Source organism: Gasterosteus aculeatus, chromosome 17 (genome assembly GCF_964276395.1).
Source record: "Gasterosteus aculeatus chromosome 17, fGasAcu3.hap1.1, whole genome shotgun sequence".
Lineage (NCBI taxonomy): Eukaryota > Metazoa > Chordata > Actinopteri > Perciformes > Gasterosteidae > Gasterosteus > Gasterosteus aculeatus.
This window is the reverse complement of record NC_135705.1, coordinates 2354173-2380931: the sequence shown is the minus strand read 5'-3', so window position 1 is coordinate 2380931 and position 26759 is coordinate 2354173. Positions and strand designations below refer to the sequence as shown.

At 47.1% G+C, this 26759-nt stretch overlaps 3 protein-coding genes across 10 annotated transcripts in view; 1 reads left to right on the top strand and 2 right to left on the bottom strand.

Annotated features, from left to right (window-relative positions):
- Positions 1-15714, top strand: part of cenpp (centromere protein P) — a 46431-nt gene extending 30717 nt beyond the window's left edge. For both annotated transcript variants that reach the window (XM_078092767.1, XM_040204741.2), the window contains exons 7-9: positions 14934-15013; positions 15085-15176; positions 15399-15714. In XM_078092767.1, coding sequence (XP_077948893.1) covers positions 14934-15013; positions 15085-15176; positions 15399-15520 — 294 coding nt within the window. In that variant the 3' untranslated portion in view covers positions 15521-15714. The remainder of the gene's footprint in view (positions 1-14933; positions 15014-15084; positions 15177-15398) is intronic.
- Positions 2670-14646, bottom strand: ecm2 (extracellular matrix protein 2, female organ and adipocyte specific). Of its 6 annotated transcripts, none has more exons than XM_078092759.1 (12): positions 14498-14522; positions 11389-11523; positions 10920-11081; positions 9333-9521; positions 7214-7996; positions 6875-6990; positions 6509-6644; positions 6122-6279; positions 5043-5182; positions 4832-4944; positions 4411-4624; positions 2670-3725 (listed from the first exon to the last, which is right to left on the bottom strand). In XM_078092759.1, the coding sequence occupies exons 2-12, from the start codon at positions 11519-11521 to the stop codon at positions 3548-3550; spliced, it is 2322 nt and encodes a 773-aa protein (XP_077948885.1). In that variant the 5' UTR covers positions 11522-11523; positions 14498-14522; the 3' UTR covers positions 2670-3547. The 6 variants fall into 6 exon arrangements, with proteins under 6 accessions (XP_077948885.1, XP_040060663.2, XP_077948886.1 ...); XM_040204729.2 differs by lacking the exon at positions 14498-14522 and adding an exon at positions 13525-13807; XM_078092760.1 differs by lacking the exon at positions 14498-14522 and adding an exon at positions 13525-13661 and having other exon boundaries at positions 7214-7957.
- ippk (inositol 1,3,4,5,6-pentakisphosphate 2-kinase) lies at positions 15604-26110 on the bottom strand. 2 transcript variants are annotated; one of them, XM_040204733.2, is made up of 14 exons: positions 25818-26110; positions 23907-23966; positions 21992-22087; positions 21417-21483; positions 21203-21321; positions 20901-20990; positions 20418-20476; positions 20153-20225; positions 19779-19931; positions 19423-19540; positions 19133-19268; positions 18912-19014; positions 18723-18811; positions 15604-18645 (listed from the first exon to the last, which is right to left on the bottom strand). In XM_040204733.2, exons 1-14 carry the CDS (start codon positions 25896-25898, stop codon positions 18384-18386), a joined length of 1506 nt encoding a protein of 501 aa, XP_040060667.1. In that variant the 5' UTR covers positions 25899-26110; the 3' UTR covers positions 15604-18383. The 2 variants fall into 2 exon arrangements, with proteins under 2 accessions (XP_040060667.1, XP_040060666.1); XM_040204732.2 differs by having other exon boundaries at positions 18912-19056; positions 25818-26097.
- Between the last annotated feature and the right edge of the window lie 649 nt (positions 26111-26759).

Below are 26759 nucleotides of genomic sequence, written 5' to 3'. Positions count from 1 at the left end.
TTCCATTCAGGGCGCCGGTATTTTCTGCTGAGCTGAGCTCTGACTCGCGACCAAGTATGCCCCGGTTTGGCTCCCAGACAAACCTGAAGGGGGGGGCTCTGATTCAACCCAAACCGTTCTCCCATCCTCCAGAGATCTGGAGAAACGATCATCTCACCGAAGAAGAAGAAGAAGCCTGTGTCCATTTCTTCAAAGTAATTCATAAATACTAAAGCAGATTTATCCTGTGGGACGACATCTGAGGTGGTCTAGGATGTGTTTATGGATATCATGCAGCTACTTTGGGCATATAGCATGTGATCTTTTTCAAATATTGTATGTACAATCGATCCATATATTTTACTTTATTAGCGTGTTTCTTTGTGTTATTGTTGACTGCTGCTGTCTGGACACAGCGGAAAAGTAATCAAAATGAATCCCTTCCGGCTTAAATACCGTTGATTGAAGCAAATACAAAATTTTAAAAGCATGAGCCAGACTTTAGCATGAACGCTGCAATTCATCTAATTGCAACCTGATGTAAACTTGCTTTGTGTGCTTTAATCTGCAATCCAAGCACCACAAAGCCAACCGTTTATCCGAGTGTCGTGTTGCCTGGATACCGCCGTCCCAAAAGTCAACCTTTAAAAATAAATAGTGTTTTTCTTTTGTTTTTGTCGCGCTGTTATCTCCTGTGGAGGATCTCAGCTGACTCTGGAGAGACGGGTTTGTGGTGGTGGGGGAGGGGGCGCTGTGTTGGGGGAGACGGGTTTGTGGTGGTGGGGGAGGGGGCGCTGTGTTGGGGGAGACGGGTTTGTGGTGGTGGGGGAGGGGAAGCTGTGTTGGGGGAGACGGGTTTGTGGTGGTGGGGAAGAAATGCATGGCGTATTTGGTGGAATCGGCGTCTTCAATCTGCACATTAAATGATGGAGGGGGGGGCGGGAAGGGGGGGGTATGTTCCTCGTAGGGGGGCGGTCGGGACGTCTCCGCTCTCTCAGATCTCAGTCTTCCTTCACCATTAGCTCCGGGGGCTCCCATTGGGGCCCACATGGGGGCCCACACTGCTGGTAGGATCGTACGGGGAGATGAGGACGATTGTAAGACTTTCAGAGTCCGTTCCGATATTAAAACCTTTGAGCCGCTCGAGAAGCCCTCGATGTTTCCGTCACTCGGCGGTTTCTTGTGAAGTGCCTCATTTTGTATTTCGGTGACTGGCAGTCAGACTTCATTTGCTCTGCGAATCCACGTCGAAAAAAAGCACCAACTTCAAACTGACGTCGTTGGAAAAGCGATTTAAACAAACTCCCGTTTATTCAAAAACAGACTAAACCGTGAGTTATGGAAGCCTCAATGAGAACTCTTTTATAGGAGGACATGATTTGGTATTAAAATAATTAAATGAAATGGTTCCCCAGTTGAAATCTTGCTTTCCCTTTTATTTTGTTTTGCCCCGATAGTGGGTTAGAAAAAAAAATGGAATCTTTTAAACTAGTCCAGATCCATCCTGTTATTGCTGAACAAAGGTCCACCCCCTGAATCAGGTTGTATTCTCAGTCAGAACCTGAGGAGGTCATGTGACCAGCGGCTGTTATTCCAGGTTCCAGGAGGCTGATGGAGGCAGCAGCTGCTGAACGCTGGCGGACCAGAAGAATCCTCGTTGCAACGGGAAAAACGTTTGATCTCTGACCTTTGAGTTTAGAGTTTTCCATGAGTGAGGAGACGAGTCAGAGTGACCATCGTTGTTTTAATCCAAAGTAGATTTATGATCGTCTGCCTCTAATGATATGTCGTCTCTTCTTTTACCAAAGCAGGGAGCTGAGGTTTCCCCCCCTCACATTTTTTGCTTTTCCTTTCCAATAATCCCTTCCATCCGTCTGCTGCTGCTGTAAATGATCCTCAGGCTTTCAGAGAAAAAAATGATGAATTTGGCTCTCAGCTCTGATAATTACTCGTGTGTTGCATGAGGGGAGAAGACATGTGATGAAAATCACTGGGTTTTTATCACTGGTTCCGTGGCGGCCGTCGTGGCTCCGCCTCGTCCCCGAGGCCGGAGGTGTTCATTCGATAACGCCAGTGGAAATGATTCCTCTCCTCAATGCGCTGGATGTGCCGACAGTTTGGAAATGAGTCGATTTACAGCACAACTTCTCATTGGGATCGTGAGTATTCGTATTGAGTGTCAACGAAAGAATCCCTGGAGGTCTACAGAGTCCTATCGAGCCCTTAAATCAACCCTCAGATTTGTTTTCACATCTTAACATTAGTCTGGTCCCCCGATCTGTTGCCTTTATGTCACTGAGTCCTGCACACGGTCACCAGCAGACGTTGCCTTTGACCCTTTGGCATCACTGGGTTTCAGGTCTGGGGACCGGCTAAGCCACTCCAGGACCTTGAGATGCTTCTCACGGAGCCTCTCCTTAGTTGCCCTGGCTCTGCAAATTATATATTTTTTAAATCATACAATGTGATTTTCTGGATTTTCGTCACTCACGGCTGAAGACCTATGATAAAAATGACCGTCTCCTACATGCTTTAAGTGGGGAAACAAGCTAAATCGGCAGTGTTTCAAATACTTCTCCCCACGGTGTGTTTAAGCATCTCGGTTTAAGTATTTTGTGAATGACGAAAGCTGCTCTCGTAATCATTATGTCATCTTCTTTATGGGACGTAGTGAAGAATCAATCAGGCAGTGGTGTGAACATTGTCCAGTTTATTTGGATTCTCCATTCTGACACTATGTCAACCTTTTACTGTATGATTGTTGACACATTAAATACACATTTTGTTGTATGATTTATGCATGTTGGCCAGCCAAAAGCAAAGTGTACAAGAGTTGAAATTTCTAATTTACTGTCAATGGTTCCGTCCCAAAAGGCATTTGTTTGTTTCCTCAAACATTCCACATAACTTTGCCTCTGCTGTGTCTTTATCGGTCATTAGCATCAGCTGTTTATTAGCTTTAATGCGGCTCCTCATCTTTTACACAAAGAGCTCGGAGGATTCGTCTCTCACTCGACCGCCCTCCTCCTTCCCATGTTCGGGTTTTTATGAACGAAGCTTTGGGAGGGACGGAACGGGAAGGTGGCGAGGTTGTTAAAACTAATGTTGCTGGGCTTGCGGCCTCATTTCATCGAAATTCTTTCCATCTCTTTATTAGCCTTTCGTTTTACTGTGAGGGGGGGTCCTTTCCCTTTTACAGAGTTTGACGTTTTACTGAGAGACAGATGTGTTTTGATTTCGCTCTGTCTTCTTCACACCACGTTGAGGTCGGGCAGGAAACGCTGCATTAGAGCCAAAGAAGAAGAGAATTTCATTTCAATGCAACTGGTTCAGTCCAATGCTTCAGACACAATGACGTTCCAATGAGGAAGATAACGTCACGGTTCAATTTATTTTCCCCATGTTCAACCTGTAAATCACGTGAGAACCTTTTTTTTATGCACAATTTCTTTGTTTTTGGTGTCATTTCACTAGCGTGCAGAGGGACCTAAGGGAGGGAAAGCCTCTCTTCGAACGTCAAAACCCAAATCTGTGTCGGCACAATGAGGCGAGTGTCTCTTTTTAGCGTTTAGTGTGGCCGCTTGGTTTTCTGCGGTTTTAGGACCACGCTGGAGGAGGAGCGGACGCAGGAGAAGGCGGTGGGGGAGATCTTCTGGGGGTCCAGGCGGTTGTTTTCCAGCCTCACGGCCACCAAGGTGGAGTCTCCGCTGTGGTTCGGGTCACAGATTCCTTCGTCGGGGACGCTCCTGAGAGACGGGAGCAGGAAGCAGTCAGAAGCAGCCTCAGTAGATACGGACAAGAGATTAGAGTAGATTATTCTCTATTTCGGTTTGAAAAATTAGTAAAGTAAAGTAATAAATGAGTTTGTTCCTACGTGTCAGCAAGCAGGCACATTAGCTTCATCATCATCATCATCAAGAGATCTGGTTGCCATTTTAAACTATAAGGTCATTAATCCTACACGTCAGATTAAAACGTTACTGTTGCGGTTGTAGTCAATCGAGAATCCTGCATCCAATGTTGGCAGTGAAGCAGATTGTGGAGTTTGAAATGTCTCTCTGAGACCAACCTGCAGTCTGGACTAAGTGTGTGTTTGGTTCATGGACCCTGGGGATGAGTAACGAGGTGATTCAGGGTGCCTCTCAGGTGGAAACACGCTGCAACTGTTTTGTTTGTTGTTGTCTAGACGACGCTGCGTTAACGTTGTCCTGTGAGTCAGTCCGTGGTCACCATCTGGTCTGTTGTTTGGCTCTTTGTTATTGCTCCCAAAGGACTCTATTGCGTTTAGACTTTTTCCTTCAGCTTCTCCTACAACAACATTTTTGTAGTTGTAGTTCTAGTAGAAATAAAAGAATCTCCATTTCCATCCTGCTGCAGATGAATAGGACCGACCAGCCCCTCGCTAGAGATTTGTGGCCACTGGCTTCATACCGGATGTCGTTGTCGTTGAGTCGGAGAAAGTGTAGGCTGGTCATCTCGTTGATGCCGGACGGGACGGAGAGCAGCTGGTTGTGGTCCAGACACAGCTCCACCATGGACTGGTACGAGCCGAAGAACGACTCGGGCTCGATGGCCTCCCCGTCCAGTCTGTTGTAGGAGAGGTACAGGTACTCGATGCCGGGGTCCATGTGCGCGAAGACGAAGCCTGTGGAGGCGTTGGAAGACGACAACGTAACTATGGGCGGCTGTGAAATGGGGGCTTTGATCGAGTCATTATGTCTATAAGTCTTATTCCAAAAGACAGTCTTTATTGATTTTATTTCACATTTTGCGCATTTATATGTCCGGCAGATAGTTTCTAAAGCCTGTGAGGCAGCATACTTGACACCACGGTGCCCCACGTTGCACCTACCGGGTATTCTCTCTATTTTGTTTCCCACCAGCACCAGGTGGACCAGAGATCTGGGCAGGTATGATGGAACCAGGTAAAGGTCATTATGCGAAAGGTCAATGGACTCCAGATTTCTGCGGAGGAGGAAGATGAGGGGAGGAAGGGAGTTAGATGTAAATCCCAGCGAGCCCGGGGGTTGGAGGGTGATGGTGAGGGTCTCCTCGGGTCAGACCTGTGGTTGATCCAGGCCAGCGGGGCGATCCGGGTCTCATCCAGCCGGTTGTGTCTCAGAGAAACCACGTTCAGACTTTGGGTCTGATTGAAAACGGCCTCTGAGATTTCCTCAATCAGGTTGTTCTCCAAGTAAAGCTCCTGAACGACAGAAAAAGTGAAAAAATGAAGCAGATGTTCAACATCAACGGTATCGGGAAGGAAAACACTTTCCTGGAGGAGAATTACTCAGTTTTGTCAGAGCCAGTTGGTCATTAAACTGTTGTGTTTACTGAAAGCTTTTGGTTCACAGATCTTGGCCGACAGGTCTGTGGTTTGTTGGGATTGTTTTGGTTTAGGTTCAAAATCCATCCTCAAAGCAAATTCTCCTTTGTCCTACCTACATTCCTAAAGGAGCAGTTTGTAGGATCTAGTGGTGACATGAAATGTTAAGGGCCCTCTGTGGTCAGTGTTTGGTTCGTCCACTCAGGGCTTCTCTGGAAAAACCTGACAACCTGATCAACTGATCACCAAACACAGTCCCGCTATTAGTTACTACACATCATCCTTGAATCATGATGGTTAAATCCTGGAATCAGGGAGCTAATTAGAAAACAACCGAGGTTAAAGGTAGATCGGGGCCAGGGGAAGGACGGGGTTGTGGATCTGCAGAGAGCGGGGTTGGTTTTAAGGTGGATTTTGAGCAGCCTTGTTGGTGGTTAACCAGAAGCCATAAGTACAGGTTGAGTGGCGGACGTGTTTCCCACAGGTAGAAGCCGAGTTTACTCAGCGGAGGAGTTTTAAACATGAGAGCGGAGGAAAGAAATACTGATGCGTCAGCAAACCTAAATTGCCCCGAAGCCCTAAGAAAAATGGACTTAATGTTGGAAATATTCCATTTATATTTACAATTTTTTCCTTCAGGTACTGTACCTGTTTCTGCCAACTGTACAAACGTACTGAACCATTGAGGATTGAGTGCTGTTGACTGGGGTCTGTTTTCTGTTCGCACCATTACACCACAGCAGCCGTTTGCCATTTGGAACCCAGTAGATTTCATTAAAGCCAGAGCTCTTAACCCTGATGCGAGGTAACACGTACCAGCAAAGAAGCGGGGAGGCCCTGTGGTATGGTGCGGAAGTGGTTCCGGCCCAGTCGCAGGTACGAGAGCTGGACGAGGGGAGCGAATGCCAGAGGACCTACATTCCCCTCACTCAGCAGGTTCCCCTCCAACTCCAGAATCACCAGGCTGCTCAGACCTTCAGGATATAAACACAAACAGATAAACGTCGCAGGGAACTGGAAATCTGTCTCGGGCCACAGCAGCAGAATAGCAGATTCTCATTTCTCTGTGTGTAGCGTGTGTAGAGCTGGCCGGGCCTCAAGATGAAACCCATCGGATGTCTGTGGAGCTACAGGAAACTGTACCAACAGAAGAGTGCTTTGTGATAGGGGGGGAGGTGCATTATGGGATATCGCGTTGGTTACCGCGGAAGCTGTTTTCATGGATTCTGCTCAGTCGGTTCTCGCTGATCTTCAGCTCCTGCAGGGTCGGGGGAAGGTCAGCGGGCGTGGCTTCCAGAAGGTTCCCTTCCAAGTACAGACGCGTCAGCGTCTTCAGAGTCTGACACACACACACACACACACACACACAGAGAACTGGTGATACTGGGAAGTTGACTGCACCACTGCATACAAATAAGGCCCAACAAGCCAATCTGTAAGTCTGCTTGATTTGTTATTGCTCGCTGGTCTATTTGACACCTAAAGGTCTTTGAGAATATTGTGTCACAGAAATTCTCCCATATTTCTTTTATTTCCGGTTGGCAAATTGCTTTACTTTGAGGCTCTTACTTTGAAGGCTTTGACATCGATGCTGTTGGAGGTGAGTTGGTTTTTCTTAAGGTTGATCCACTCCAGGTTCGGGATGCCGTTGAAGGCTTCTGCAGGGATGCTGCTGATGTTGTTGCCTGCAGGTCAGAAGAGTTTCTATTATCAGATTAATGAGCAATTTGACACGTTCCGCTGATCGTGTCGAATCAGTTCCTGGAGTCAAAACTCCAACTTAAAAAATGTTCTAAAAGGATTCAACTTTTGAGACCGTTCACTCGTTCAATGTTTATTACGTTGTTTATTCAAACTTCAGCTTCAGTAATTTAGTAATCATCGTGTGTCACGTAGACGTGTCCTTACCCTCCAGACTGAGGGACTTGAGCTCAGGGATGGACAGAGGAGGGAAGTAGGTGAGCCTGGCGTGATCACATGTCAGAGTGACATCGGAGATGTCGCAGCCTGGAGGGAGGCCTCCTCTGTTGTGTGACCCCACCTCCGCCTCCTCTTCTGCCTCCTCCACTTCTGCTTCCATCTCCTTCAGCTCGGTCGCAGCAGGAGGTTGTGGTATCGGGGCGGGGAGGCGCTCGGGTTCCTCAGGTTCTTTTGGGGGCATCTCAAACACATCTCCTCTCAGCCACACCTCCTCCTCTACTTTTTCCTGCTCTTCCTCTTTCTCCTCCACCAGACCCAGTAGTTCCTCCCTCAGCATCTCCTCGTGTCTCCACCTCTCCTCCTCTAGCTCCCTTTCCTTCTCCCTTGCTTCTCTCTCTGCTGCCTCCTTCCGCTTCCTATCCTCCTCATCCTGTCTCCACCTCTTCACCTCCTCCCTCCTCCTCTCCTCCTCCTCCATATGCCTCCTCCACTCCTCCTCCTCCTTCTCCACCTGCAGCCTCAGTGCCTCCTCCTCCTCCCTCCTCTTCACCTCAACTATCTTTCTTTGTTTCTCCGCCTGCTCCTTCCTCTGCTTCCTCCTCTTTTTCCTCGCCTCATCCTTCTTTTTCAGGCGTTCCTCCTCTTCGCGGTGCTCCTCTTCCTCTCGCCAGAGGATACGCTGGATCTCCTCCTGGGTCAGAGGGGTCACAGGGTCGCTGGGGTCGTTTGGAACTGGGGAGTCACCAGAAAGGTCAAGGCTGAGGTCAGGGTCTTGGGTGGATGTAGGGAGGGCCGGGGCAGCCAATCGGAGGCCACGAGGTGGGCAAGAGGAAAGAAAGAGGTGACAAGGATAGAAAGAAGGAAGGAAGGAAAGGATACAAATAGGAAAGGAGAAATGTGAAAAGAAGGGGAGGAAAAAGTAAAGGAAACTAAAAGAGAAGATAAAGGATGGAGACAGACAGACAGACGGCCGTGTGTTAGTGGTGTAGACAGACAGACAGACGGGTACAGATGCTGGTAGCTACAGAGCAGAGAGCTGCTGTAGACCCGTCTGGACCACATCCCATTAATAACTGCTCTTCTTTCACCTCGGTCAGCTCATCCTTTCATTTATATCATATCCAGCTACTTGAAGTTTGGCAAGTACAGTCATTGGAATGATATTAGAGGATAAATCATTTAGACCAACCACAAATCTAACACATAATGCTGTTTTATAGTCATAAAACCGTGTCAACAGAGACCTCCAGCTTGGAAAATTTACTAAATAAATGTCTGTACATTTTGTAAAGTTGTGGTAATTTATCAATGGTTGTTAAATCTTTACTTTTTCAGTGATTTCCAACCCCAGCAAAACTCTAGAAATGTTGGATTTAACTGAACAGTTCAGAGTTAGAGCTTACAACCGGCTAATGATGGTTGCTATGGAGACGACACGCGGAAAGTGATGAAGATGTCGTCCAACACTTTATCTGAGAGTATCTCGGCCACGTTAACAACACTTTTGTAGTATGAAACAGCTTACAGTGTTTTTTCCTACACGGTACCTCCACGCGGAGGGATGGTGTACTTCTACTGACAGGTACACGTTTCTATGGTTACCGCCTTTATTTTAATCCTATATTAATCTACACACGAGTCATGGACAACACGACTTTGAGCGGCTTTCCATGCATGCACACAGTGAAGGTGCAGTGCATGACTGACAGCATCGAGTTAGTTCCTGTCAACTTGACTACTTTTACCTGGAACCTCACACAGGAATGGACAGAAAGTTGAAACCAGTCCTGAACATGTGGCATCTCCCAAAATACAGACATGTTAAAACCTTTACAACATGTGTGTTGTACTGAGCCAAAATGTGCAGAGCACATTTTTTAAAGCCGTGATGGGAACAGGAAGCAACATGTCGAGGCCTCAGAGATGGAAACTAGTAATACGAGGTGCGTCACCCAGAGTCTGAGCACAAAAGCAGATGTTTTCCTTTTGATCAAATTAGAAACTATTCGTAAAATGTTTCTTAAAAATCCCTGATTGTGAGAGCCACTGCTCGTCCCTGTTGCCTCCTGAAGTGGCACCATGGCGTTGCCACACGTTGTGCTTCTACCTGACTCCATGCAGACGGGGCAGCACTCCCCGGCGGGGGTGAAGGGGAAGTCGCAGTGCATTGTGGGACAGGTGATCTCGTCGCAGACCACCCGCCCGCCGGTACACAGGCAAGTCACACAGGGCTTTGGAGCCCAGACGGCCTGGTGGAACATGGTCAGACCCTGGAACACACAGTGGCCCTGCTTACCTGCAACAACAGACATGTGATGGAAAGTTAACTATCTCATGACTACAAGATTTGATAAGTTTGATGGGTCCCGCCCTCGTCTTCCTCTGTGTGCGTCTAGTCGCAGGTAAAGCCTGTACTTTGGCCTCGTGTGCTGCAGCCGAGTGCCGTCTGTCATCTTTCCTTTCTAATGGCATGCTCTTTGTTACGTGCGCAGACGCACAGGTAGTTAAGAGGCTCAGCCCATCTCTCCTAAATATACCGTCTCTGGTATCTGGGTGCTGCTGTCCTGCCAGCGGGGACTCTGTCGCCCTGTCATCTCCGCCGGGCGACTCATACTTTAGAGCTTTTCTTTTCTACGTAAAAATGATCCAGCTGTCGTTGGATATCTTTTATTGTCTGGTAAATTGCGGGGTTTTGTCTAATAATACGCCGCTGCTGTCGCGCCACTGTCCTCTGGTCTGCACTGCATAGCTACATGTGTTTTAATGGCAGAGAAGTACTTCATTCAGTTTAAATAATCAGAAACATTTATTATTAGAGAAACACACCAATACTTTATGGATCATTCACTGTTTTATATCATCATTATCAACTGAGTTTTGGACTATTGCTCAGATTAGAAGAGGCGATCCTTTTTGTGCGATAATGTGACACTAAAGGAAACAAAGGCTGAGAATAATTATGTAAATATGTATAATTCAAGTGAGCGGTGGTTAAGGTGAGAGGCACAAAGCAGCAACACAGCGTTTAAAGTAAGTACTTTGTGCTTCAGAGTAGAAGGTTGAAACATGTGACTTGTTCTGTGATCATCCACCACACAAAGTGTTTGAGAAAACTACTACACAACAGTCTTGACCTTTACAAAGGTGCGTTGTTTGTCTGGACACATGAGGCATGTCCTCAGATCCCAAAACAACGGCCGAAAACGCAAAGAAACTCGCCCTGCAGCTCCGCACCACGGACCACCACACCCGCTTCTAATTACACAACGCTGAGCTCGCTGTTTTAAAACTTTGAGATCCTTCCCTAAAGTCTCGGTCCTCTGCGCAGACGCTTCCCCCTTCAGCTCAAGTTGGAACGCGATGATTCGTCGTGATGAACGTGTGGCCTCATCACGAAGACGGGATGAGGCCACATGTTCACGTCGTACAACATGTAACACAACATGTTTGGACATATCTGTTATTTTACAGGTTACAGGGCTAAATGAAAAAATAACTGATAGGGAAAATGATCATTATTCCAGATGTATTTTGGGAGTGACGTGAAGAAGATCTTTACATCTCTAACGCGTAGCTTTGCAGAAGCTTTTATCAGAGCATCTGTACTAGTCTCACTGAACTGGTTTGATGTGGAGTTACTGGTCCCACTGACTCTGTTGGAGGTTTGTTCCTCAGAGTTCCTGATCTCACTGACCTGGGATGATGTTGTAGCTGGAGTGTTGTTCTTGTAGGTTCTCGTAGGGCTTCATGATCCAAGGCTTGGCTCGGTTCTCTCCGGGCTCCACCGGCATGCCGGGACCAGGAACCAGTCTGATCTTTAGAGGTCTGGAGCGCCCCGCTTTGGCCCGCAAAGGACCTGCAACGCATGTTCACGTCACTGGAGGCAGGCAGGCCGAATAGATCCTTCGGTTTTAGGACAACTTGCTGTCTTGGTTCCTACTGAATTCTTTACTCGATTGATTGCAGAGACTCCCATGAAAACAGCAGGGGGCCAGAGATGCTCCCCTGTGGGATTCCACAAGCTGAACATTGATCTCATCACAAAACAAGACTGCAAATTCTAAATGTGACGGCCAGAAAAGCCTAAGAACATGTAGACTTGCTGTAGGTTCAGGACTTTAGACAGTAGCCATCCTTCAGTCACATATGAGTGTTTTTCTTACCTTGTCCGTCCCTCTTCCTCTTCCCCCGGGCGGTTTCTCCTTCCTGGTTGCGAGGTCGGTTTCCGGTTTGGCCGTTGGAGACGGTCACGACCACGAGGAGCCACAAGCTGGCCGCCACCAGCCAGCACCTCATGTCTGCAGAGAGACGGGGTTCAGTTCGCCTCACGGTACCTTTACCGCCATTCAGGGGCAGAAAGCCTTTTCTAGATAATGACTTTTGTTTTGCCTTACATTCCGAAATACAACAGCTATCATCTCCGAATCAAAACCATCACAAACAACGTTTTTCCTCGTTTTAAATGTAAAAATGAGTCTTTGCAGAGTCTTTACACTGACTGGGACCAAACAGATGTTTTTACCTGCAGCTGCTTCCAGAACAAAAAGAGCTGTCAGCGCTGTAGCAGGCCCTCATATAGCCCTCAGCTGGGGCCCTAATGGTCGGTTACTGTGTGTGTGTGTGTGTGTGTGTGTGTGTGTGTGTGTGTGTGTGTGTGTGTGTGTGTGTGTGTGTGTGTGTGTGTGTGTGTGTGTGTGTGTGTGTGTGTGTAATGACTAGTCTATTCACAGCAGTCCTGTCATTATTAAAGCAGAGGCGCTAACAGACACCTTCACACACCTGATAATAGCATCACATTCAACTAGTTCTCCGTATCCGCCTCAAAAACAATAATAAAATGTAGCTCTGCTTGTTGGGGACTGTTGTGTTAAATCATCGGAGCTTATGAATTTTTGGGCGATGTTTCCCCAAAAGCCAGAAGGAGGCTGATGTTTTGCTCGTTGAGCCTCATTTCTGCCCTCGATTCACTCCTCAAGCCACGAATGTGAACAATCAAACCGTAACAACTGGACCCAGATCAGTGCATGCTGCTGTAATTATCACGGCCGTAATCCAACTCCGGTTGTTACCAACTTCACAAATGAAATCGGCACACGGTCGGTGCCAAACGAGAACAACAGCGCTTCATCCATGACTTTGTGTGACGGATTCTTCTCAGATATGTAAATAAACTGGTTCAAAGAACGGACGTGTTCTGTGTCTCACGCTCTCAGGGGTGAGACACATGTAAGCTGGATGGGAGGAGGGTTCGAGTAGTGATCGATGCTCAGTAGGGGGGTCCAGACACAACGTGAGCTCTAAGCCCCGCCCACCTCCTACCCAATTGGCCGAGAGGACCCCAGAATGATTCAGAGTGTGTGTGTGAGTGTGTGTGTGTGTGTGTGTGTGTGTGTGCACACGCACAGAGCAGAATAAAAGAGGAGGGAGGGGAGAGAAATGGAAAGTATTGAGCATTTGAGTTCCTGGAGGAGCAGGAACAGATGGAGAGACTCACAGCAGCACCGAAGTACAATAATAACCCAATGAGATTTGTCTTCACTTCCCTCAGTCGCCTCTGATCCGCTGCGCTTTGGGACGTTGTTTAAAGACCTCCTTCAGACGTGTGCGTGTTTTCAGTCACAAGAATAAATGACATTTTGTCCTCACTAAAGAAACTTGTGGCAGCAACGTCTTTTCTGTCCTCCGGTCTATGAAATGTGTCCCCAGCCGTCCAGTTTGTCTTTATGACCCCTGAAAGGACCTGGCGTCACCTCCTGGACAAGCTGAGCGCTCCACTGTCCAGCCAGAGAGAGACTCGTCACATGTCAGAATGCTTGTGCGGTATCGGCAGACGGAGTGTCTTGCGTGTGGACGTCGTCTCCACCACTCTGACGCCGATTCAGCACGCTCACGTTTTAGGGCTTGAAACTGATCAGAGGAAACGGACTCTGGGAGGTTTCGTTCTGGTAGTCGTGCCCCTTGTGGAAGTTGTATCGTACTGTTGAATGACATCATTATTTCCTCGTTTGACCCTTTTTCTATGAAAGCAGTTACTGAGAAATGTCTCTGAACCGGGACATCGGGGTAAAACACAGTGAAAACCGGGTCCTTGTACAAACAAAAGAGCATTAAAACCAGGAAGCGCACCGACGAGTTCATTGACCTTTTAAAGTGATAAAATGTGGATCCGCTCTCGTCGACGGCTACAGAGGCGACTGTTGACAAACCATCGCAAGGAAGACCGAGACACACGCGGACAGAGACGGACAGAGAGGGGAGGAGTTGAGGAGACGGACTAACAGACATCGACTGTACTTTACCAGCAGTTTGAAGGCGGCTTTGAGACTCGGGGCCAAATTCTTCCAGCCTCTTTTCTCCTCCTCTGGTTCTGCAGCAGCTCCAGGAGAGGTGTGTGTATGTGATGATACTGCGTGTGTGTGTGTGTGTGATGATACTGCGCGTGTGTGTGTGTGTGCGCGTCTCAGATCGTAGAAAAGTTGTGTGGAACGGAGCTGATGGAGCTTTGAGGGGAAAGTCTGGATTTGTTCTTCAGCTGGGAGGCGGAGGGGGAGTAAATAACGGAGTGAGACGGGTCGGACATCTGTCTCCCCGTCTGAGGACGCCGCCAACAAACGGCAGAATATGAGAGAAAGTAGAGGCAGTTAAATGTGGAACATGGAGGCTGGTTTCCGAACGAGGTGAAGTCACTCAGAGGTCAGAGGTCACATGGCAATAAACATGCCACTTCTATGGCGATAATAAAGAGTTCATGGGAAAAAACTCCTAAAAGCACTAAAACCGCCTGAATAACCCAAAATATGAAGTCATGAATCCATTTAGTGAGGAAACACTGGATGGGCTTTTGATATTATATTCTTAATAACCTGGAAAGTCCTTGAAATGTCCTTTAATGTTAATGTAAGACGTACGGAATATTTTCGGTTCATAGATTCCTATTTTCATTAAAAGTTAAAGGGAAGTCTTTAAAAGTCCTGTTTTCTTTTCCAGCCATAATCCAAAACACCAAATATTCAGTTTCCAAATATTTCTGACAAAGAGGAAGCAGATCCGAAGATGTAAACGGTTCCTTTCCGGGCGTAAGACACAAGGACGTAATGTTTGACAGACAGAAACGTGCAATTCTGAGCCGAGCAAACGGTCGGATTAAAGACGACTGGAACCAATTAAAGGTCTAAACTGCAGATGAAATTCACACGAAAGCAACAACAGCACGAGGAACAAACACGCGGCTGCAAATGCCTCGTGGTTGAGTCACCTGGACACACCCCTCACCTGTTGGACACGCCCCCCAACGGCTTCAGTGACCCAACGCAGCGAACAGTGCACGTTGTAAATGTTCCACTGCAACTGAAGCCGGTTTCTTCTTTCACAATGTTCCGTGTCTGAAGTCGATGAAACGACGACATGATGTCACACTCAAAGTATTTGCTCCTGTTTGGTGTTGCGGCTCCGTGTGCACGCGTGTGTATTTTGTGAGAGTAGACGTGTGTTGTGGCGCCACCCGCAGGTCAGAGGCAGTAATGCATCTTTACTGCTGATGTGTCGCCAGCTTTTTTTCCCCTTTTATTTTTAATGTAATTTGCTGAAATCACCAGTAGTGTCACTCAGTGCTTTGTTTAACCTTTTCTCTTTATTTCACTAAAGATATTCAGTGTGAATAATTTGCATATGATTGTAACGGGTATTTTCTCTCTCGCTCTCTCTCCAGGAGAAGTATCCAGCAGTCGTCTCACTTCCTGCGGGCTGCAGGTCAGAGGTCATGCACCTGAGCCACCCTGAGCTTCCTGGGTAAGTCCTCTAGTGGAGTTAGCAGGCGATGCGGAGCCGTCCCCTTTCGCTGAATTTGTTTTTGCGTACAGGTGCGTGCTGCTCGTCCATTGGTCAGTGCACGTGTCCAGAGAGGGCGGAGTCTCGCCGAAGGTCGAGCTGCTGACAAAGATCCCCGAGAGAGGTGAGACAGTTTATCTGAACGCTCACCTGCAGACAGGAAGCTGGACTAATACACTCCGCGCCACCAAAAAGCCATCAGTCTTCTTAGTACCCGGATGACTTCAAGTCATGTGAACATTACAAAACCATCGTTGTCCAGGAGTTTTAGTGACATCACAGACCAGACTGCGTGTTACTCCGCCCCCGATCTGAGTGAGGTGGTGTTTTTTTTCTTTTTCTGCAGCGCTGCAGCTGTTCCCCTCGCAGGCGGTAGGCGGCGCCGCCGAGGCCTTTCAGAGCCTGCTGAGGATTCTGGGAGCTGAAGCGGCGCTGGAGGCCGTCATCATGGCGGTCAGCCTTTCATAGGACACACAACTCACATCTTTGTGTAAAAAAAAACAATATTCTTCCTTTGTTTTACTGACTGAAGTAAAGACGCGCGGCTCCGGTTTAGTCTCTTAGAAATCTTTATTCAATAGAAAGAGCTCGACTGTGACGATTGTAAGAGCCGAGCTCACTGTTCAAAATCTACAAAAATAAATAATTTAAATACAAATGCAGGACAGCAGTTTCACTGTTGTGTTTTTCAAATAGTTTTCTCCTCAGATATTTACACACACATACAGGTATTCGTCTCACAGTGCTGTGATGTTTCTGCAGGGCAGCAGGCAACAGACCAATCAGAACGCAGCTCACCTGCCTCAGGACCGTTTCCCCTGATTACTGTAACATAGTCGTAAAGGAAATCGCGTTTGAGCCTCAGTTTGTCAGTTTAAGATCTCATGACACCTGAATAACATTGGTCCTGAATTTCCTCCTGTAGGACTTCTGCTCCACGTTGACTCTAAACACCTGCTGATGGGTGTAAAACAAGCGAGAAAGTGGAGCTTGAATGTTTTGTCTTTGTTGTTAACGGACCGTTGATAGTTACCCATCTCTTCATCAGACACAGATGGGACTTTGTTTAATTACAACGTTCAGAGAGAAAGTGAAAGAGGTCGTATCTTACTGACAGTTTAAAAACTTTAAATTATTCTGAAAGCTTCAATTTGGCCAATTAGTTTTGAAATTAGCTAGAAAAAGCAAATAGAAATGGAAACCAAAGCGGTTTGTTCAAGATACCCAAACGCTACAATAATGGTTCTACGGTTAAAAGGTTTATCGTTAAGCAGCCGCCCTGAGAACGTAAACGAGTATTAGACAAACTGAGGCCACTTCTAAGATTATGAAAATAAGCCACGGTGACTCAGCGGTATCCCATGAGCCTCTGCTTCCCGCCATGCTGCCCGGTTCAGCTCGCCGCCCTCCGGCCTTTCTTCAACTCCTCCATCGCCCGGACAACGAAGGCGTAAGAAAAGAAAAAAAAAAAACTGTCCGGGGTTAGAGGAACTTCTGGCCGCATCGAGCACACGAAGGACTTCCTGTGTCGTAGTGGGATTTGTTTCCAGGCATTTGATTGGCTGACGGAGGTTGGAGAGCAGACAACGGGAACTGAAATCAAGTGTTACCAGTTTATCCGATGACATCACCGATAGGAGGAAATCGCAGGTCTGACAAAAGACCCGAGATGACCCCGACCAACATCTGGACGCTCGTGTCAAAGTCAACACTCATCTGCTGGTGGTCAAAGAACTTAAACGCCTCGGGGCGCCCGCCTGAACGCGTCGTTTTGCAAACATCAGACGCCTTCGGTTCGAGGTCCTGAGAGGCAGACGGTAACAACGCCAGTTTTCTTGACACATAAACACAGTCGCACACCACCAGCCTCCAGTCCTATCAGGACATTTAGGCACATGGACAAACACCACTTATGGCACACACACAAAAACACATGCAAATATTCCAAGTGTGATGTCAGCGTACTTTTAGAACACGCGATCCACCCGGTTAGTGAACACGGGAGTGTTAGACAACTTAAATGCTGCTTCTCTTCCACCAGAACAATGTGAAACAAGTTAAAATAATGAGACACACACATAACAAAAGGCAACTGGACACAAACGTCTCCACTTGAGGAACCTTACAACAGTCCCCTGCCTGACCTAAGACGCCAACAGCTGTCACCAATACAGAATACGCCGGTGTTAATCAGACGTGTGCTCCCTATCAGGCTGTTGTGCAGCGTTCCATGTAACATAACCTCTCTGACAATAAACAGAACGATACAAGTTTAAAAAAAGGTAAAAAATGAATAACAGGGCCGATTTACTACTCATTTGCATTAAATGATTACGGTGTACCTTAAAGTGGCCACTGAGTGGTTATTATTGTTATTTCTCTTCCCTCCAGTGAAATGTCCCCTTGCACATTGTTTGGGTTTTATTTCTCCACGTTTCAAGAAATCTGTGACAAATGTAGTTTGTTGATTATGAAAATTATCTAAATGTCAATTTTTAAAACACGTGATGTTTTTTAATGCGGTGAGAACGATAAATCACGGCACAATTTCAAAAATATCTCGACCTACAGGAATTAAACCATAACTGCAAATATTTCACTGGAAGGAAAAGCAAAGGCTTTTTTTTTTCTTCATTATTCGAGTGAACCCCTTTAACATTTGTCAACTCCTCCATAAAAAAGAAATGACGGACATCGACCTTCACCGACAGGCAAAAAGGTTTAACTTTTCTTCCAACAGGAGTTCAAGTGTCGGATATTTGGCTCTCAAAGTCTGATGAAGGTTTATAAAAACAACCAAACTCAACCGCAACTCATTCCATTAAATAACGTGGCATCCTCTCAGCCGCCTCCAGCTGTGGCTGTAGCTATGGCAACTGGTGCTTCAGTTACCACAGTGACGCCGCGGCTCCGCCTCCTGCCTGAGGCCCCGCCTACATTCAGAAAATTACATCTTACCTACGTTAACAACCCATCGACCTGCTTTCCTTTCCCTTCACGCCGCCTCAGCTTCGTCACCAAAGAGGAGAAGACCAACGCTTCCCTCAGGTCTTGTAATAAATATGTATACGGACGACCGGAGCGCCGATTCCCCTCCTGACAGGACGAGAAGAGTCCAGAATCCATAACAGAACTGATCTGGAAGTTGCTTCATCGTCGGATGAGTTAGTGGAGATTAGTTGAGCTTTTGCTTTGTTATCAGCCGAGTAAGAAAGGTGCTCTGAGTCTGTGATAAGCGGCTCCGGTCTGAAGGGATTCTAGATCTGCGAGGGGGGCCGTCGAGTCAGTAGTTCGCCCTGTTAATCTGGAGAGGGGGGCGGCGGGGGGCGGTTTACACGGGGTGGAAGAGCAGCGTGCAGTCCTCCCTCTCTGCAGCGGTGAAGATCCCGGGGTGCGGCGACAGAGAGCCCTTTGGCAAGGCACCGCCGGTCCTCAGGTAGCAGGAGACGATCTTCTGGTCCAGGCGCAGCTGGCTGGGGATGCTGTCGAAGGACTTCGGGTCCAGATCCAGGATGGAGACGGAGTAGGAGAGCGCCGGCGGCCTGGGGGAGTGGAAGTCCCTGAGCCGCCTCTGAGTAGAGAGACTGGGAGGCCTAATTTAGACACAAAAACAAAGTATCCTTCAAGTCCCTGCAGGCTAACGGGACTCTACTCAGTGAACAACACTCACCCTTCATCCTCCTCTTCCTCACTTCTGGGCACCAGAGCGACCATGATGGAGCAGTCCTTGGCCGTCATGGCGACGCGGTACTGGTGGACCTGAAGGGAAAACAGGCAGCAGTGAGACAGTCTCCAACAGACCGCCACACGGGGGGGAAACCCGACCCGGGGAAACCCGACGAGAGGCCTTCGGACTCACCTTGGCGACGGCGTACTCCACCGAGCCGTCGTCTTCGGTCGGACATTTCTGCAGCTTCTCCAGGAAGGCCTCGTTGTACGGACCCTCCACCTGAAGACGGGTCCTGACACAGACAGGAAGTGATGCCGGAGACCAGACGGTGCCCCTTCATAAGCGACGGGTGAATGAGATTCATCTGAATAAGCACCGGTTCCTTCTGATGCTTGTTGACAGCGCCTTACCTCTCCTTGGGGAAGTCCTGCAGGTGCTGCTCCACCCGGCGGTACAGAGGGAAAAGTCCTTCGATGTCCAGCGTGTCCAACATCTGGGTCTGAAGGATCCTGAACAGAACGCTGTCACTGGGTAAACCCTCAGAGCCTGCAAATTGAAAATAATGACAAGATATGGAAACATGAAGTCCAAAAATATCAATTTCATAAGAAAAAGTAGGTTTGTGATTCTGCGTAATTTGAGCTGCCGGATTATTTCTCAGTGAAGCTCAAACCACCAACAACAGTAAGAAAGTTCTTACCGTGCCGGATCCTCTCCTTGTTAAGCAGACTTGCTTCACAGAAGCTCCGCCCTCCTCCGCGTGTGTCTGTCACCACCTCCCTGTCTCCTCCTCCGCTCAGCAGGGCGTTCGCCAAGACCTGCATGCAGAGGTTTCACAATGAGGCTTTTCATGGACACGGACACACACACACACACACACACACACACACACACACACACACACACACACACACACACACACACACACACACACACACACACACACACACACACACACACACACACACACACACACACACACACACACACACACACGGTTTCCAATTCTTCACTTTAAACTGAAAGGACACCCACAGATATTTGGCGACGCTTTACCTGGATCAAGTCATTCAGGACGGCTTTGCTGGTCATGTGACTGTTGAATCGGTTGTTTCCATGCATGAAGTACGGTCTGAGATGTTGCAGCACAGCGTTCAGGTCCATCGAGTCGTCACTGACCTCCTTACTGCTGTAGATGCACTGACCACCCTGAAGAATTTATGTGAATATTACACACAAATATGCAGCTCGTGTTTGTTTACAGCCGCTTGGCTCTCAAACAGAGATTAAGATTCTCCATTAGTATTTCTGCATTTTGAGCTCATTCATTCAGTCATAAATACCCTTCACCTTCCTCGTGTCATAAACATCACATCATTAACTTTACGTTGTTTGTTGAACCGGAAGTTGTGCGTCGACTTGTGACGCACCTTGAAGATTTTGAAGTTGTTCTGAGGTTCTTCGATCAGGTGTCTGATTGCAAAGTCCATTCTCTGTCGGTTACTAAATCGAGAGAAACCAGAGAAGTGGCGTTATTATCAGCAGCTGGATCTACGCAGGCCGGTTGCAGGAGCCTTGATGACAAACATACAGCATTCTTGCCGTACACAAAACCACAGCACAACCGGCCATTTGAGTTGCACACAGTGAATGCAGTGGTGTCGATGGTAAGAGGAGCTTCTGCAGTGATCTCACCCTGAGAACAGGTCTAGAGGACAGTACAGACTCGGCCTCTTCCACTTCCCATTGGCCACCTGGCGAGAGACAGGAAACAGTGTTGGAGGAAGAAACGTCACAGAAGTAATAAACCAACACACTGTTCTGGTTTTCGGCCCCTGGGCGGGGCTTCACGGCTCCACACGCAGACAGCCGGCACAAAGGAGCACTGAACCAGTTTCCCCGGTGGGGCCGTGAATACGCCCAAACCCTGTGGGTCCCCAGTGAGGACGACTTTCTGACCTTCAGTAACCCTGATTTGGGTGAAGTGGGAGCGGTTTACTTTTCATTCCAGAAGTCCAATTCGAATTTTCTACATACCTAAATATTGGTTAAATATGTACCGGACAATAAAGGACCTGTGAACGTAACTCTTCCATTGCGGTCGGTGCAGTTGTGGTCGGTGCAGCGGCGCTGCAGTCAGTGAACTTTCGCTGCGGTCGGTGGAGGTGGTGTCGTTACCTTGTAGTGCTGGTGCATGCAGAAGCGGCACACTTTGGTCTTTATGTCTTTGCTGACGTGTTTGGAGGACGGCAGGAAACCACATTTTGGCTGATAACAAAACAAACACAAAGACAGCTGAGTGACACACACTTAGACTCATGTGATTCATGACCCTTTGTCAGAGTGATTCACAGGCAAAGATTTCTGAAACTGTGGCAGCTTCTCAGGAGGAACAACATTATTTATTTTATGAGATTATACATTTCAGATTAAACAAACAAACAAGTGAACAAAAGTTACTTAAATGAAAGTGTGTGTACCTTGATCTCAATGCAGAGTGGAGCAGTGTGTGTTGACAGGTGGAGGACTGGAGACGTCAGGTTGGGCAGACAGAGAGCACAGCCGCTGTAGATGTCCATCACCTTATCACAGCGCCACGCTGAGAGACACACACACTCACTTCTCATCTAACCGTCCCAACATGTCTCTTAAATACCAGATGTCCCCCAGAGAAATCCTTTCATACGGTTTTACCTGGTCTCTGATGTTGCACTTTGATTGACAGCTGTCGCACAAACTCCAGCGGCAACTTGACCACTTCCTGTGGAGAGAAGGAGGACGGTCACTGTAGCAAAGTTCTCATGTGCTGAACCCATCAGTCGTTTTCTGTGAATTTCAGCTGACCGACGAAAAACGGATCCAATATTGATTAATCTACAAAAAACTAATCACACACATTTGCCGAGTCACTGATGAAACAGTGAAACAGAGTAGAGGACAACGCAACAACAACAAGGTGAGCGCGGGACGAAGTCAGAGCGCCGGGTGAGTAGTCATGGAGGCCGTCACTTATGTAACGGATGTTCTGAGGCAGCAGGGGTTGCGTCATGACGACAGACTCCAGGCTTTAGTTTTTATTACAAAATGACACATTTAGATTAATTGTCTTCAATACCGAAAGTGATCAAATGTATTAGAAGGAGGTGATCCAGCCAGACCCTGAAGGTCGCCCCTCCTGCCCCCTGTGACGACAAACCAGCGCTGCGTAGCCTAAACGTTTTATGGTTTCAAACCTGGATGTGAAAAATAAAGCAAAGAAAGCGCCTCACCCCGCTGTGGATGAACTTCTCTCCCAGCAGGCAGCTCATCACGTTGGAGCTGAAGTCCACAATGTTCTGAATCTGCCTGAAGGCCTGCTCCACTGTCTGCAACACACACACACACACACACACATACACTTTTCGTTAGCCACTGGGCCAGGTGCGGTAGAAGATCCTGTTCCTTACTCGCCAACAGATTCCAGGGGGTTTCGTCTCTTTGGGTGAAGTTCCCGTCTTGCACACACACGCTCTCAAACTCGACAGACTTGAACAGTGTTGACACTGTGACTGTGCGAGTTATTTGTTGTCTGTATGGCAACGGCCTTTGGGTAAGAAACGCTCTGTGGAACGCATCATAAAACTCACGGTTCGGATCAGAGTTGGTCGGATCACAGATCAGTTCCGCACAAAAGAGCAAATGTAACCGTCAGAGAGCTCGGTCACGTGCGTCTTGCCGCTGATAATAACCTTCGATTAGAGAAGAGTGTCTGCGTCTGAGCGTGAATGAGAACCTCTGTGCTCCTTCGAGAACGGCTACGTGTTTGGTCTCTGAAGCGAGCTAAAAAGATCGCGGCCGACCCCTCCCACCCCGGACAAAAACTGTTTGTGCCTCTTCCATCTGGCAGGAGGCTGAGGTCCATCAGGACTACGACCTCCCGCCACACCAACAGTTTCTTCCCGTCGGCAGTCGGGCTCATCAACAGAGCCGGTCCCCCACTGCCTGACTAACATTCCACCGGTCACTCCCCCTCATACCACACATGTCACTTTAACTGCAATTCATCACTTTGTCACTTTGTCTCTTGTCTGTTACTTGTTTGCACTTTATGCTTAATATTTTTCTTTTTAACTTTTTAATATTTAAAAATGTTTAACTTTATTCCCTTGTTGTATACTAACCCTTAGCCTTATTCTACTAACCCATTGCATTAGCATTTCATTCCACTTTATTTTATTACTTGTGCACTGTTGTCTTGTCTGTCTACTGTTGCGCACTAACCGCCAAGACAAATTCCTTGTATGTTTGACATATTTTGGCTAATAAATGTTTCCCGATTCCTGATTCCTGATGAATGCTGAAGGGCCGCTCGCACTGCAGTGAGTCACTTTCTAAAAACTCAGCCTCTAAAGAGCCTTATTGTTGTTGTTGTTGTTGTGGATCTTCACCAAACCGCAAAGCAGTGTGCGATTCTGGACAAACACTCTTTGACTCTTCACTCATCACAGTTCAGACCTGTCACACAATCTACAATTGAGCATTTGTCAAGAACTCTCCCTAGAACAGAAATGCATACATTTGTATTTCACACTTTTGTTCTCACGTAAAAATAATCTAACTGCATCACAATGTCAATAAGAGCTTCAGCTCGGCTAACAGCCGTGTTCAAAGTGATGGCAGCCGACGAGCCAAAGAAAAATGTGAATTTCGGGGTTGGGCAGAGCTGCGCTTTAGTTTACATGTGGATTAATCTGACCAGGATGCAAGATGAGCGGCCGACAACAAACAAAGCTGTGACTAAACGGGGCGGTTTCTCCTGTAGCCGGGTGTGAGTGACAGCTGATTGATTTCATTCATTCACCAATTACAGTAAGGTTTTATCAATATTTGATTTGCTTTACAGAAGTAGGAAGAAAAGTGCTGCAGACGGGTGGATGTGAAGTGCGAGCTGGATGTAAGTGTGACTCAGCCCCTCCATGTAAAGCACCTCTCCAAATAATAAAAAGCTGTAAATTAGGCCCTCGAATTTGTGGCGACAACCACTCAGATTAGATAATTTAACTCTGTAAAGTCTGTCAGAAAGAATAGAAGTTCCTATGGTAAAGATTAACACAACCATCCATGTGACCTCAAAATGTCACTGTGCAGCGGTTTAAGTTCAGAAACCCCTGACACACACACACACGCACACACGCTCATGTTTACCTGTGGTGGGTTTTCAGAGTCCTCGGCCGGATACTTGAGCAGGCGTAGGACTCTGGAAAGCTACAAGAACAGAAGAAAAGCGCAGTTAGCGGAGCCTCGCTTAAACCCGGACTCAGACCTGGACCGGGTCCACCAGGATCATCTCCCAGAGATTCATGCGCTGGGTCAAAGTACATTTTTAAACAGTGCAACTGGAGTCTTACAATGGATTTTAATTACATTCTTTGTACTGGCCAGCAGGGGGGCGACTCCTTTGGTTGTAAAGTCGATGATAAAATCACTCTACAAGTTCATAAAGCGTGTTTAAAATATGTACCGGAGTCTTAAAACGCATTTGACAAACAAAGGAACCCAAACCCTCCCTGAGTTAGCGGAGCGCGCCTCAAAGTCAGTGCATAAAGGGGCAGATTGGCACCGAGCGCACGTCTCTTCATTTAACGCTAAACAGACCCTAAAGCAGGGTATCCTTTAGGGCGGGGCTACTGTGATTGACAGGTCGCTACTGCGCTGGCATCTGATTAAGCAGGTGAAGGTGACTGCAGAACACGTGTTTTAAAGTTAAATAACACCTAGAATCACAGTGACCACGTCTACATCTTACATGCAGTCTGCGGTTGGAATGTGTGACTCAAATTGCATAAAGAAAAACTAGAAGATCTGTATGAATAGCAATGACAATAAATGGCAGTGAGTAATTCTGTCAGCATTTGGGTGTGTGTGAGTAAAGAACATACAAATACCTGGGATTATGATGAAATTATAAGTGTCGGGAAACTTTAGCAGTGAGTATCTACGACATTGATCAAGGAAAGCAGGTAATGCAGGTAATGCAGGAAAGCAGGCGATGTTGTAATGCAACGTGGGAACTGCTAGAGGGATTTATACTGTAAATCGGACTTCTTCTTGACGCCATTATTTTAAGTATAGCGGATGTTGAACATATTTTGATTTTGGACTCTAACATGTTTTATACCAACTTCAATGCATCTATATTGATCAAAAACTTTAGTTTCTGATCTTAATTTTTAATAAACTTTCTTTCTGGCCGCCTGTTTTCGGTCATTATTTTACTCATTAGTTCAGCAGGAAAAATGAGGTTGTAGAACAGAGCTGTAATCTCAACCCTTGTATGAGGTTCATTCTTGTGTGAAAAAAAATGAACAGCAAGTAGGGTGAATATTGGGGAGCTCAGAGGTGTTTTGATGGTGTCCTCCATCAGACTGAACGTACATTAGGACCTACAAATACCACTTATTTGCCGCTGGTCCAGTGGACCCAAACATCATATATGTACGAACAGTTCCGTTTCTGGTTCCATCTCCATGACGTCATACACCATAACACGTCACCGGGTGCTCAATAACAAGTCGACCGGACCCTCCGCAGGTCCCGTTGGGCAGCAAAGCGCTGACTTCCACCAGCGTCACTGCGGGGAAACCTGGGGAGGATGCTAACGGCTAAGCTAGCTCCCCGGCAGCCCGTTGGGATCTTGCATTTAACGTTAGTGACCTCCCGGTCGGTGCGTCACTGCGACCTGACATGAATCCATAGGCGATTGGTGGCCATTGTTCGTGGCTCTGAGCGTAGTCGCTCCGCACGACCTTTCTTTGATAGCTTGTACTCTTTGAAGTCACAACTAGTTGTTTGCTAGCAAGCGGGCTAAGCTAGCAACCACCGGCTAGTGGTAATAGCGAACATGAAGTCCTGCCAGTTGACATTTCACCCCCCCCCCCCTCCCGTTTTAAACATATCTCAGATGATCCCTTTGAAAACTTCCCGGCAACACTCATCTGAAGAGTTAGTTTAACGTAAAGTGTGAAGCGGGCGGGGTGTCTCTATAAAAGCTTATTTCAAGTCAGCATCTGCTTTAGCCAAACTTGGACTTGCTTCATGTTAGCCTAGCCCACTCACCTGTACGTGTGAGACCACCAGACTCTTGTTTCCCTCTCCGTGATACTTCCAGTCGTTCTCGTCCATTTTGTCCAGTTCCATCACACCAACGACGACAAACTGAGTTCCGGTTAACGGTCAGAAAGTTAACACGAAACGTCACAGAAAGTACGCCGCCCGGTACTACTCGCTATTAGCAACACTTCGGAAGTACTGCAGGACCGACTGACGACTTCTTCTTCTTCTTCTTCTTCTTCTCCTCCTTCTTCTGCGGCTGCTGCTGCTGTCCGGGTGGCTGTCACAGACATACTACTTCCGATTAGGGCTTCAAAATAAAGGTTGGACTTTTAAGAAAGTTGATATATTTTTGAGGGGGGTGCATTCAAATGTTATGAGTCTAAAGCCTTTACACAACAGCTAAATAATACAGAATACAGTTGTATTATCAAGAAAAATGCCATTTTATAAGGCTTACAAGAAAGTTATAAAAAAGTAATCTTGTGTCATACACCAAGAAGAAGTCATAAGAAAACGTTTTTTTTTTTAAATAAAGCTCATAATTTTGATAATATGCTGGGAGAAAAGTTGTATTATAACTATAACATTTCTAGTGTTACATAAAGTAAAAATAATATTTTTAAGAGAAAAGCTTCAATGTTGAGACTAAAATATTGACAAAATATTGCGGTTGCAAGTAGTTCACCTTCACTTCCTAACCTCAATTCAAACGTTATAACACAGAGATAAACAAACCGTCACACTCACATCCACACACCGACGGGCAATTTAGAGTCTCCAATTAGCCTGATGCCCAGGGTGGGAGGAAGACGGAGTACCGGGAGAGAACCCACGCAGACACGGGGAGAACATGCACGGAAGGCCGCTGAGTGGAATCGACCTCAGGACCTTCTTGCTGTGAGGAGACAGTCTTTTGTGGTTATATGATCGTTAACTCTCTCCACC

Excerpts from the sequence above, each read along its gene's own strand:
- ippk (XM_040204732.2), bottom strand. The coding sequence starts at position 25,898 with ATGGAACTGGACAAAATGGACGAGAACGACTGGAAGTATCACGGAGAG. Across the intron at positions 21,322-21,416 it reads AGTGCAACATCAGAGACCAG|CGTGGCGCTGTGATAAGGTG; the intron begins GTAAAACCGTAT and ends TGTGTCTCTCAG. Across the intron at positions 19,541-19,778 it reads TCCTGAATGACTTGATCCAG|GTCTTGGCGAACGCCCTGCT; the intron begins GTAAAGCGTCGC and ends CTCTGCATGCAG.
- ecm2 (XM_078092758.1), bottom strand. The coding sequence starts at position 14,631 with ATGTCGTCGTTTCATCGACTTCAGACACGGAACATTGTGAAAGAAGAA. Across the intron at positions 11,082-11,388 it reads GAGGAAGAGGGACGGACAAG|GTCCTTTGCGGGCCAAAGCG; the intron begins GTAAGAAAAACA and ends CATGCGTTGCAG. Across the intron at positions 6,991-7,213 it reads CAAGTCCCTCAGTCTGGAGG|GCAACAACATCAGCAGCATC; the intron begins GTAAGGACACGT and ends TCTGACCTGCAG.